The sequence below is a fragment of the Trichechus manatus genome, unplaced genomic scaffold (assembly GCF_000243295.1).
Source record: "Trichechus manatus latirostris isolate Lorelei unplaced genomic scaffold, TriManLat1.0 scaffold00027, whole genome shotgun sequence".
NCBI lineage: Eukaryota > Metazoa > Chordata > Mammalia > Sirenia > Trichechidae > Trichechus > Trichechus manatus.
The window spans coordinates 19696865-19710521 of record NW_004443963.1 but is presented as its reverse complement, the minus strand read 5'-3'; the positions used below and the strand labels follow the sequence as shown (position 1 = coordinate 19710521).

Sequence of the window (13657 nt, the reverse complement as noted above, 5' to 3'; positions counted from 1 at the left end):
GGCCACACCCCCAAGGAGACTCCCTTTCATCTGATTGGCTACTCACAGTATATTCAATCATGGGAGTGATTACATTAAAACACAGAGAATCACGGCCCAGACAAGCTGACACACAATCTTAACCATCACAGTCTCTTTTGAGATATAAAAGACAGAAGCGAGAGAGACACGGGGACCTCATACCACCAAGAAACAAGAGCCAGGAGAATAGTACGTCCTTTGGATCAGGGGTTCCTGTGCTGAGAAGCTCCTTAACCAGGGAAAGATTGATGACAAGGACCTTTCCCTAGAGCCGACAGAGAGACGGAAAGCCTTCCCATGGAGCGAAAGCCCAAAAAAACCCATTGCCATTGAGTCAATTCCGACTCATAGCTACCCTACAGGACAGAGTAGAACTGCCCCATAGGGTTTCCAAGGAGTGCCTGGTTGATCTGAACTGACCTTTTGGTTAGCGGCCGAACTCTTAACCACTAGAATTCGAACTTCTATCCTCCTAGACTGTGAGAGAATAAATTTCTCTTTGTTAAAGCCATCCACTTGTGGTATTTCTCTTATAGCAGCCCTAGATAACTAAGACACCTCGGCACTCAAGGTTAATATAATCCTGCTCTTCTGCAGAATTCGAACCCCGGCGCTTCAACCCAGCCCCATGTGCCATTGCCAGCTAGGCTACCACGACCATCTCTCAGCCTTCCAGTGTGCTCACTGTCTTCCCGATTCTGGTAAGTGAAACTATACTGTATATACATTATTTCTACTTAGGTAGTGCATTTATCATATCATTCTTGCTTTTACTACATGCTAGTATTATTTCAGGTTTCATGTGTTATTGGTATGATTTGATAGGTTATTTTTTGGGGTCTGGGGGTGCTAAAAAAATTTCCCCATATAAATTAATGGAAACTGCTTCTTTGCTTTACGCCATTTTGGCTTATGAAATGTTTTATAAGAACACTTTGCTTTTGGATAGCAGGGGAAACCTGTACTACATTCCTCAGATAAAGATGGGAAGATACAGACTCATACACACAAACTTTTTTTTTCTTCCCGAAACTGCTGACAATCTAGGAACATAAACTACATCAAATGAGAGCGTACAGAACAAAGCCAAGAAGCAAGTTCTTGACAATAATCATTCCAGAATTTTCATAAGATAGGTGTAAGAGAATAAGTTAATCGATAATTCAAAGGTCAGCAATAAAACAAGAAAACAGAGATACTGTAAAGGCTACTTAAAGTCAAATAAAGAGTCGCAAGAAATTTTTATATTGAAATTGTTAACACTTGATCGCATTCATACCACCATTTATGACATTCGTCCCCAAAATGTTTAACCTGGATCTAATTATAAGGAAACAATTGGGCATACTCAAATTGTGGAACAATCTACAACACAACTAATCTGGACTAGTCAAAAGTTAATGTGTGATGAACAAAGAGAAAAAGATGAGATGATTTTTGGATTAGGAGAGAGAAAAATACATAATGAATGTAAAAACCTTGATTGAGCTTGGGGGATAACTGGAGAAATTTTAATAGACAGTACATTAGATTAAAGTAATTAAACTATTAAACTAAAGTTGAATTTCTCAGGTGTGATACTGGTATTGTGGTTATGGAAAAGAATGTCCTTTTCCTCAGGAGACATATGTTGGAACGCAAGTGTCAGAATGTCTCAAGTTTACATAAAAACAACGCAAATGCGGCAAAAATTCTAAAAATTAGTGAATCCAGGTAAAGACTACAGTATATAGTGCTACTGGACTATTTTAACTTTAATGTAGGTTTGAAAGTTTCAAATTAAAATTTAGGGAAAAATGGTACACATATTTAAATATGGAAAAGTAGTCAGCAAAATCTTACCTTTACCTTAGACCTGCAGTGAGTATGCTGGAAGAACCTAAAAGATTTTAAGTCACTATTGGAGGGATACTTTTTTACGGCCCCAATTTCCTAACAAAGTTTTTTTTCGTAAATTTCTAATTACATACCCAATCTGTGCTGTTGGCAGGGCCCCAAGAATACCATAAGTGATTTGAGTAAGACATGACAGAACTAACCACTGGTATAGTCCAGTCTCAGAAAAACATCCAAGCTAAACATTATAGGCTGCCCAATAAATTGCAGTATATTGCTTTTGTTCACAGATGAGATAAAAACCTTACACCACTGAGGACAAAACGCAGTCCCATTCATGAATTTAGTCTACCAGATCATGACTGAACCCAAATGCCATCCTAAAATAAAGACAGTCGGCGGATGAAAACAGCTTTGTCTAGTATTTCAAACTTGTAATTACGAGACACGAAAATGGTAAGAAAATAGATTTATCAGTACTTATTTGGGTATTAACAACTGTGTACATTTCTTTACTCTTTCTAAGAATATGGCACGAGGTTAATGTCAAGTTGGAACTCCAGGGCCATATTTATGATCACCATCAACCAGAAAAGTACAAAATTACCATCCCATTAAATTCCATTATAAAATTCTAATCAAGACAGAAGGCTTAAGGAATCACTTTAAGCACCTGAAAAAGGCATTTGTAGTCAAAAAGTCCTGATACAAACATCAGCAAAAAGTACATACAATTTTGGTTAAAACTAATAAATTGCTTAGGATTTTGTTGTGATGTGAAAAAGCAGTCATTTGTTCATAAAATGTGGTAAGTACTTTCTTCTAGAAGTTTAAAACCCTTTAAAAATTGTTAAGAATATTCTATGACCCAGTCATAGTGATTCCATTTTGTTTATTTCCTTCATTATAGGCTTTAGAGAATTTATAAGAAAATGAAAATACAAACGGACACCTTCCACACAACATAAACACACAGCACTAATTACCAAAAAGGGCTTTGGCATAAAAGGAAAAATATGGCTTAAGTAGCCTTTGCCTATTTGGGTTTTCTCTGGTGAACAAAAAAATGAGGATGCTATAGGCTTAGAAGTAGAACATGCGTTTTCATACTTAATTTTCAAAACTGGACATCAAGATGGGATCTACTATATGATCTCATTTATATGCAATGTGCAAATACACAGACCAAAGATTACCAGTGATTACCAAGGGTGGGAGGAAGGGAGAAAAGCCGAGTTTTTACTTGGGGGGCACTGAGTTTCTGTTAAAGGGGGTGGAATGATTTGGCAAAGGATAGTAGTAATGGCTGAACAACTTGAAGGATGTAATCAGTGTCACTGAACTGTACATGTAGAAACTGTTGAGCTGGAGAATTTTTTATGTGTATTTTCACAACAATTTAAAAAAGGGGAGGGGGGGCTCTAACAGCAAAAGAAATGAAGTATTCTAGAGGTTTTTGCTCACAATGATGATTACTAAAAAAGTAACTTAACTGAAGACACAAATGTACACACACAGATATTATAAAAGGAGGGGAAAAGGGCTAAATCAGGAAGGACACAAAGAAGTTTGAAAGACGAATGGGAAATACCCAATTATAAAAACAAAAATCCAGGCCAGGGGTAGACAACTGCGTTGGGTCAAGATCCTAAACACAAGGGAAGAGGCAAGAGGCACTTTGTATAACATGGAAAGGGAGAGAAAGAACAATCTTAAGTCCAAAACAAAGGATATAAAACAAAGGAAAAGGGGGAAAAGGAAGACCTCAGGTCCATCTTTCTGTTCCTCACCCTTTTGCATGTATTTTTAATACAGAAGAGGTGAAAACAAGCCTGCAAAGGCAGGATTTCTCCTCATTCCACCTCCAGGTCCAATGTTTCAAAGAAACTGGTCACTCAGTAATTACTCAGCAAGTCAGCATTGCTTGTCATGAAATAGTGAAAAATACAGACAAACCAGTTTAGGGTAAAGGGTACAGAAATTAATCTATGGAAAATTTATCTAAGTTCCTGACTAGTTAAAAACAAGAAACACCTTTTTGAAAACACTGCTTTCAGAAATGAAATCACTGACCAAGCAATGAACAACAATAAAAAGGCAGGAATGAAGAATCTAAGGTATATTAAAAAACCAGTCTGACAAAGAGTGATAACACCTCTACCTAAAATAAAAGTCTTAGTAATGACTGCAAAATCTGACTTACAAAGCTGACTGCCAAGAATCAGAAATTCCCTGCCGCTACCCATGGAAGCCAACAGTCAGGAAATCCAAACAATATATTGCACTGGGCAAATCAGCTGCAAAAGACCTTTAAAAAGTGTTAAAAAGATGTCACTTTGAAGACTAAGGTGTGCCTGATCCCAAGCCATGATGTCTTCAATCTTTGCATATGCATGCGAAAGCTGGACAATGAACAAGGAAGACTGAAGAAGAATTGACGTCTTTGAATTATGGTGTTGGTAAAGAATATGGAGTACCAGAAGACAGAACAAATCTGTCTTGGAAGTACAGCCAGAATGCTCCTTAGGAGCAAGGATGGCGAGACCTCATCACACGTATTTTGGACATGTTACCAGAAGGTACCAGTTCCTTGAAAAGGACATTATACTTGGTAAAGTAGAAGGTTAGGGAAAAACAGGAAGACCCTCAGCAAGATGGACAGACATAGTGGCTGCAACAATGGGCTCAAGCATAACGACGACTGTGAGGACAGTGCAGGACCAGGCAGTGTTTCAATCTGTTACACACAGAGTCACTACAAGTCGGAACCGACTCAATGGCACCTAACAACACCACCTGGCATTTTGGATCCAAATTATTAAAAATCAAAATAGAAACTGGTGAGACTCAAAAGGCCTGCTTTTTCACTTTTTTTTGCTGTTGTTGTTAAATTGTGCTTCAAGTCAGTTTCTTATACAAAAATTTATGCATACATTGCTATGTGACCCTAGCTGCTCTCCCTATAATGTGACAGCACACTCCTCCTTTCCGCCCCAGATGTCCCATGTCCATTCAACCAGCTCCTATCCCTTTTTCCCTTCTCATCTCACCTCTGGACAGGAGCTGCTCATTTAGTTTCATGTATTTACTTGATCTAAGAAGCACTCTTTTCATGAGTTATTATTTTATGCCCCATAGTCCAGTCTAATCTTTGTCTGAAGAGTTGACTTCAGGAATGATTTCAGTTCTGCGCTAACGGAGAGTCCGGGGGGCCATGTCTTCCGGGGTCCCTCCAGTCTCAGTCAGACCATTAAGTCTGGTCGTTTTACCAGAATTTGAGTTCTGCACTCCACTGTTCTCCTGCTTTGTCAAGGACTCTGTTGTGTTCCCTGTCAGGGCGGTCACTGGTGGTAGCTGGGCACCATCTAATTCTTCTGCTCTCCGGCTGATGGAGTCTCTGATTTATGTGACCCTTTTGTCTCTGGGCTAATACTTTCTTTGTGTTTTTGGTGTTCTTCATTCTCCTTTACTCCAGGTGGGTTGGGACCAACTGACACATCTTAGATGGCCGCTTGCAAGCATTTAAGAACCCAGATGCCACTCACCAAAGTGCGATGCAGAAGACTTTCTTAATAAACTTTGATATGCCAATTGACCTAGATGTCCCCTGAAAGTATGGTCTCCACATCCCCACCCCTGCTACTCTGTCCCTCGAAGTGTCTGACTGGATTCAGGAAACTTCTTAGCTTTTAGTTTAGTCCACTTGTGCTTTTTCACTCTGAGAGAACAGATTTGTTAAGCATTGCTTATGAAAATAGTATCATTAAAATATTACAGTATGTGGCTTAAGGTGTGCTTGAAAACTAATCATTAGATTTCAAATACTTTTAAGTATTAGTTAAAAAAAAAAGAAAAAGAATGCCTGGATTGTCAATTCAAGAAGTAGAAATAGTAAAAATTGGAGCAAAAGAACACACTATGAAAAAGAGTAAGAAGAAAGTAAATTTGCTGTACTAGAACACCTGAAAACCTAGATGATTTCTTTTTATACAAATTAACAAATTAAGCAAAATTAACTAAAAAAGCAATAAAAAAAACAACAATTATAAACTTATCTATCCTTCCAAGTATTTGGTAAGTTGTGATAAAATCTTACATTAAAAGATTTGTTGTTGTTAGTTGCCCTCATGTAGATTCCAACTCATGGTGATCCCAACTCATGGTGATCCCATGTGTGCAGAGTACAACTGCTAAATAGGGATTTCAAAGTTATGACCTTGGAAGCACACTGCCAGGCCTGTCCTCCTAGGTGCCTCTGGGTGGGTTCAAACTGCCAACTTTTCAGCTAGTAGTCAAGCACGTAACTGTTTGTGCCACCCAGGGACTCTGAAAAGATTACTATTATATAATTGTTAAGAATGATGTAGATCTCAACTGGTAAGTAAAAATGCTCACAATAAAGAGCAAGTTAAAAAACAGTATATGAAGCATAAATGAGACACCTCAGACACAGAGACCATAACTTGAAGGATAAGATAATTTTAACTATGCTTATTTCTGGATAGGGGAATGATTGTTCCATAATGGATATGTAAAATTACCTGTACAGTCGTTTTACAAATTAAAAACAACAAAAATCAATAAATTACATTTTTTTAAGAGCAGCGTGCCCAGTTTTACTCCCTCATTTAAAATCAAAAAGTAATGGACAGAAACTAAAGGCTACTGTGAATATTAATAGTAGAATGAAAATGGATATCATAGCAAAATGCAGAGTAGATCATTCAGAATCAGACCGTTTTCTAGCTAAGGAAAAACTTCACCATCAAGAATACATAATTTCACTATAAAAGGCAAGGTATTAAAAGCCACAGACTGATTAGTGCTGGATATCTATTTAAAAAAAAAAAAAAATTAATGTTCAACTTCCTGGTAGCAAAGCAGTAATCATACAGCAAAGTTCTCCCATTTTATCATACACAATTAAAGAAACAAATACACCCAAAATAAAAAAGTTAGGATGTTAGAAAACCTTTCACTCTTCCCCTCCCCTTCCAGTCATATCACAGGAAGAGGTTAGACAAACAAGTGCATTCAAAAACTATTTCAGAAGGGACACCACTCCTGCTGCCAAGTATCTGAAAATCCCTATTAACAATAACCACACTCATCTCTATACATTTTAAACTAAAACAAGGCATATTTCTGTTATGTGGCTTAAAGCAGCAAAAAAAAAAAAAAAAACCCTGAAAACCTAACTGTCCACCTGTAAGTGATTATTATATACAATGACATACTATACAAAAGGAGACAATGAGTATTAAAAGAGAAAAAAAGCCCATCTGGTTAAAGAATAATGTATGTAATCCTGTTTCTTCAAATACAGAATCACATATCTGCATATAACGGTCAGGAGGATACAGACTATTAGCAGTTACTCTGGCAGATGAATTAAAAAGGGCCTTTTATGCTGTTAACTTTAAAAATTTCAAAAAATTAATCAAGTAGACAGAGACAAAGCGAGGGAAACTAAAATAAATTAAGGAGTGAATCCTGCATTTGGAGACAGCATTTACATACACAAGCCAATATCACATCTGTTACTAGGAGAACACAAACTTACTCATGTTGCTCATGGGGCGCATGCCTTGGGGAGACTGCCCAGACTGCTGATTCTGCTGGCTCTTCGCTTGCACCGGGGTTTGTGCCGGCATCTGATTTACTTGATAAGGCAGTCCAAGAGCTGCATAGGCTCGTTCTATAGAGCTGGGGTCAATCTGACTGACAGTGCTTAGACTGGGGGTAGACTGCTGCCCCACCCCTAGAGAACCAGCATTTCCAAGTCCAACAGCTGCTCCAGTCAAAATTGCTGGAAGACAAAAGAAATAGTATTCCAACATTAAACACTGACAGAAAAGACCAACATGTTTGAGGAAATTTCAAAAAACACAAAATTATTGTTCATGTGATTATGAAACATCTCAGAACATGTATCTTGTCTCCCGTTATTTCCTTGAAAAAATTTCTAGATGCAGAGCTGACTGATCAAAGGGGATCACTGCCATGAAAAGCTACACCAATGTTCTTACCAAATGGGTATGAATGTCTAAGGGTTGTACAAATGCCAACAGTACATACTATCATTTCAGCCAGTGTGACCGGAGAAATGGTATCTTATTTCATTTCTTAATGTAACAGTGAACTTTGTTATTTTTTTAGGTTGTTTTTAACTATCCTCAATTTTCTACTGGACTGTTTATGATTTCTTTATTAATTTAAGGATTTAATTCCTTTTCCACATGCTGTACACATACTTCCAAATTCACCTTTCAACCCTGCTTAATGTTTTGTTTGTAGAGAGGAGATGTGGTAGCTGCTCCTTTAAAACAATCTTTTCATATTACTATTGTCTATCCCAGGATTATGAAAATAACCTCAATTTTTTTCTTCTTTTAATACTTTCAAATTATCTAAATGCTTAGGTCACAGGTAGAGAACAGTAACTTGCCCAATGCTATTTTAAGTTTTCACATGTTGAAAGTGCAGCATTAATTTCTCTATTGTCATAGGAGCCTTACAGAAACTAGCTTATTTGCCTGGTTCTTCTAAGGCTTTTCAGTCTTCTCAACTAATTTCAATTACAGTCTTTTGCAGACAGTAAATTCTGTGTGCACACACGGGGACGCTTCTCAATTTTTCTATTCTCTTTTACTAACTTGTGTGCTCTCACTCAAGTGTCAAACTCCTGTAATTTTTACAACTTTAAATTCAGTAGGGGAAAACCGCTCTATCCTCCTCCTCATTATATGTTTTCCTGGCTATTCACACAAATTTATCCTTCCAGATGAACTTTAGGATCACTTTATTAACTTCCCTAAATAATCTCATTGAGACTGTATAAAATTGACTTTTAAAAAACAGTATCAAGCCTGCTTATCCAGATCTTTGCCATTTATTGCTCCACTTAATCAATCTGTTTTTGTGGTCATTCAGTAATATACATAGTTTCCTATAAAACTCATTTAGTAATGAAGTTTTCTATTTTTTACATTTTTGGTTGCTATTTTAAATGGGTGTTTTTTCCACTTTTTTTCCCTATATGTAAGAAAATTACTGATTTTTTTATATCCAGTAACCAGGTACCTAACTAAATTCACTTAATCAAATGCTTAATTAAGGTCACCATATCATCTGAAAATTACTGTACCTCTCCTTCAGTTCTCTTGTCTAATACCACTGGGTATGGACCTATGATTCCAGTGCAGATACAACAGTGCTTTATCTCCTTCTATCAATACTTCACAATAGTATAACTAACATACCTTTCATATCCATTTTTTTGTTTTAATCAGAATGTGGCAAGTAATGGAGGGAGGCAGATTAGCTTGCACAGATTTAAGAACTAAACATTTCCAATGTGACTAGATAGAAAAAAAGAATCTGAGAAATTATGTTTTACTAAGAATGAATATTGAAAGTTTCTGGATCTTCTTCTAGCTAACAAGCAGTTCAATTCCATGCGTTGATACAAGGTTAATGGGAAAAAAAACCATTCTGTCAACACAGTATGACACTATCAAGTAGTCACAGGAACCTCACATAAAAAGTATTTCAAAAATCCCATCAAACTGCATTGGTAAAATTCAAAAAATAATTTTGGTATAAAGCTTCAAAAGATTTCATTACTTACACTGTTGATTTCTCTTATCCCCAGCATTTTTGAGAGGAAGACACACAGGACAATCATGCCTTGTACAATTCTTCCAGTGTGAAATGATCTGTCGAGAAGATGCACAATGTGCCACTAAAGAGAAGAGAAGTTCAGGTTATATTTTTAAATTAGTAATAAATATTAATAATAGCTAGCACTAATTGAGTACTTAACAAATGCTACAACATACTCATTCATTTCATCTTCCTAACAACCCTGTAGGGCAGCTCCTATTAATATATTTTATAGTGAAGAAAATAGGCAAAAAATGGTTACAGAATACACACAGTCATATAGCTACCAAGTAGTCTGGCTCCAGAGTCCGTATTTGTAACCAGTATGCCATACAACCTACTTTAGTCTAAGTAAAGATATGCAAAACCAGTATTATGGCTACACATACCTATAAAAAGATGACTCTGTAAATACAACTATTATATTAGATTTGATAAAATTGTTTAGTATTTGCCTATATGACAATTAGCAAACCTTCAATAATATTTAAAGTATTTTCTGCTGGGGTAAATGAAAGTCAATGAGAATCATCACCAAAGGGAAGACCACTGACTTTTTTCATGCCCTAGAAGGAGCTCTGGTGGTGCAGCAGTTGAAAGCTCCACTGCTAACCAAAAGGGCAGCAGTTCAAATCCACCAGCCGCTCTTTGGAAAGCCTATGGGGCAGTTCTATTCTGTCCTATACGGTCACCATGAGTTGGAATTGACTCGACAGCAACGGGTTTGGGTTTTTTGTTTTTTTTTAAATAGAAAGTAAGAGCCTATCAAAAAAGAGGTCTCAGAATCGACCTGGTCACATTTCCTCTCTTCTGTGTTTGTATCTAGAAACATTATCCGCCAAGCACACCAACCCTGTGAGCCCACTTACCTTGGCAGGACTTGCCTGACTGGCAGTGTGTCATGTGGTTGAGGACGTTCTTCATTGTGCGACAGTGGGGAAGGTTGCACTGCTTCACTTCCCCATTAGCCTGCTCCCGGCGCTGGCACTTATGAGCGTGCAAAAGGAGAACCAGCTGCTGCTGGATGAGCTTGCGCTTCTCCGGATCAGCCGTGTGCGCTCCAGAACCCATCCCTTGGGCTACTGGAGCCACCAGGCCTGGCTGCTGGACCTGCGGAGCCTGCTGTTGGCCCTTAGGGATGTAACAATAAAGACACATTTAGCGTTAGGTGTCAGAGTGTGCTATCTCTTTAATAAAACAGGGACCTGGACATTTTCAATTAAAACCTTTCTTGACACAGGGGATTCAAAGACAATTGAAGTAGGGCTCCTACCATCGAACAGTTCAATACAGTGAGGAACAATAAATTACTACATTGCGAAGTGATATAATCAAAGTATGCATAACGTACAGAGAACAAGAACAACGATAAGGACACAGCAAACTCTGGTGAGAGAGAAGGAGCAGAAGAGGATTCATAGTGAAGACCCTATCCACCTTAGGTTTTAAAGAACAGAAAGCTTCACGGTAGACCCAGAGGGGCCTCTTGGGTGGGTGAAAAATTAGTTTTTGTAAATTCAGGAAGAAATTTTGTTTTTCCAATAAAAACATAAGTATTTAATATTATTTTCTGGTGACAGGGATGCCATGTTTTATTCATCTTTATTATCTCCAGTACTTAGCAGACTATCTGGAACACAGGCATTCAATGACCATATGACAAGAAACTAAAACATGTGAGAAAAGAGAGATTTTTTCCAAAGTTGAGTGCAGACTACTTAACACATTTATAAACAGAAATGGTTTTGCTTCAGAAAAGAGCAATGTTAGATGCTTCTGAAATTTCTCCATAAGCAAAAGGCAGTTTAAAACAATAGTTTAAAACCTTTTGAGAGGAAAGTTACTCTATGCAGTAGTATCAGCCAAAAATCCGTAGACAGGGTCACAGAGAGTCGGGATTCTTTGCCAGAATCCTTTCCCCAAAAAGGGAAAGGCCCTGTTTTCCCTATCCTACTGAAGTGCTCACAAGCAGAATCAGCTAACAGCAGGTCCCTAAAATGTCACTGTAGCAGCCTCACTTGCTTCTATGTGGATCAGCACCCTCGCTGATCAACACCACAAGGAACAAAACAGCACATAAAACCGCCTCCTTGCTCACAAGGGCTGTCCATTACACATTTATTTAGGCTTCTAGTATATATAAACTCTATGTGTACAGTAGAAGGGGTGAAAAGTTTAACATAATTCTTTCGTTAAAACGTCAGCTTTACCCCATAAAACAAAACGGGACTAATGAGGCATAGCAGTCCAGGGACAAGGACTGCAAGGCAGAAGGTGACAGGAAAGCTGGTGATAGGGAACCCAAGGTTGAGTAAGGACAGTGTTGACATGTAGCGTGGTTCTTAACCATTGTAATAGGGCAACATGTGTACTAACTGTTTAATGAGAAACTATTTTGTTCTGTAAACCTTCATCTAAAGCGAGAATAGCAGCACAACTGGAAGAACGTAATTGACGTAACTGAATTGTACATGTAGAAATTTTTGAAATGGTGTATCTTTGGCTATGTAAATTTTCACCCCCGCCCCCCGCCCAAAAAAGGGTCCTCCAAGGCCGAGAAGGGAGTGTGTTGACATGTCATGGGGTTGTTAAGCGATGTCATAAAACAATTATGTGTACTGACTGTTTAATGAGAAAATATTTGTTCTATAAATCTTCACCTAAAGTACAATTAAAAAAAAAAAAAAGAAAAGGAAAAAAAACATTAAAAAAGTTCAAGGAGCACAAAATTGGAAGGGAAAAAAAAAAAAAAAAAGTCGGCTTTAAGAGAAGTCTGTAACAGATTACTACCTACCATGCTGGGCATTCCTCCACCAGGAACTGCCTTTTTGTCCACTGCAAATGGAGATAAGCTATTTGATAGTACACTCTTTGACGGAATCTGGAGACCAAGGCCACTGGCTCCAATCTGCTGTCCAGAATTCTGAGTATATGGTGAACCGTAAGGATTAGGGGGGTTGCTCATCATTCCCATCTAAGATTAAGAAACAGAAAAGAAATTAAGTTTCATCCTCTATCTTAATGGGACAACATTATTATTCCCTTTCTAATTTACAAAGACAAACAAAAATAGCACACATTTATCTGAATGCTTTCCATATGTCTAAGCATTTATCTGTGTATTAACTCATTTAATTTTTACAGCCCTGGAAGATAAGAGCTATAAAAACAAGGGAAAGTGAGACACCATGATGTTAAGTAACTTGCCTAAGATTGCACAGCTTCTAAGTGGCAGAGCTGTGAATCAAACCTCGTAACAACTATACTACAGAGTACTATATTGAGTCTTTTTATAAAGATAATTAAAAAAAACTTCTCCTACTAGAAAATAAGACTATAAAAAGTACATTCATGAAAATAATCACATTTTCAAGACTAAAATTTAGGGGCCCGACGTATAGTAAATTTACAGAGCTATTTTCTGCACTTATCTGAGATAAAGGTGTTTTAGAAAACCTTAGCATTTTCATTTAACTGTATCTACTAAACAAGGTTTGCTACTTTCATTAAGTCATACATGACACTTTGTTTATGTACTTTCATTTAATGTTCAAATTAATTATGACTTAATAAATTCAATTCAATTTAATAAGCCATCTAACCCCTAAATAAATTATAGAGTTTGACATGTTCAAAGCATTCAAATGCTTATTCTAGCATTTTGTTTATATAAAAGGTAATAAGCAGGTGGTCTGGGGAGATATATCCTTTTTTATTTAGAGGCACAGTGGCATGGTGTTTTTAAAACCTTTTGAATTGGAATCCTTTAGATGTATGAAACGTGCGAACTCCAAAATCCAGACAATTTCCTTGTGGTCTTAAGCTAGCCATTCATTAAGTCACCTGCTTGGCCCTTAAAATAATTTGAGTTTGCGACCCTATGTACTTTAAAAAGTAGTTTTTTTTCTGCTGTATTTACTTAAGTCCATCTAGAGCAATCATACTGTATAATGATTAACTGAAAGAACAGTATTAATTATTCAAAGGCCAAATGTTTTACTGATAATGATGAAATTTATTGTTATAAAATAAAACATTTTTAGGGCAACATGTGTAGTAACTGTTAAATGAGAAACTATTTTGTTCTGTAAGCCTTCATCTTAAGTGAGAATAGCAGCACAATTGGAAGAGCACA

The 13657-nt window shown here is 37.1% G+C and overlaps 1 protein-coding gene across 1 annotated transcript in view; it reads right to left on the bottom strand.

Annotated features, from left to right (window-relative positions):
* EP300 (E1A binding protein p300) overlaps window positions 1-13657 on the bottom strand; it is an 85243-nt gene that overhangs the window by 36628 nt on the left and 34958 nt on the right. Inside the window, exons 3-6 of the mRNA XM_004373894.2 lie at window positions 12317-12496; window positions 10392-10653; window positions 9488-9601; window positions 7421-7666 (exon numbers count right to left, since the gene is read on the bottom strand). Of these exons, the coding sequence (XP_004373951.1) occupies window positions 7421-7666; window positions 9488-9601; window positions 10392-10653; window positions 12317-12496 (802 nt within the window). The remainder of the gene's footprint in view (window positions 1-7420; window positions 7667-9487; window positions 9602-10391; window positions 10654-12316; window positions 12497-13657) is intronic.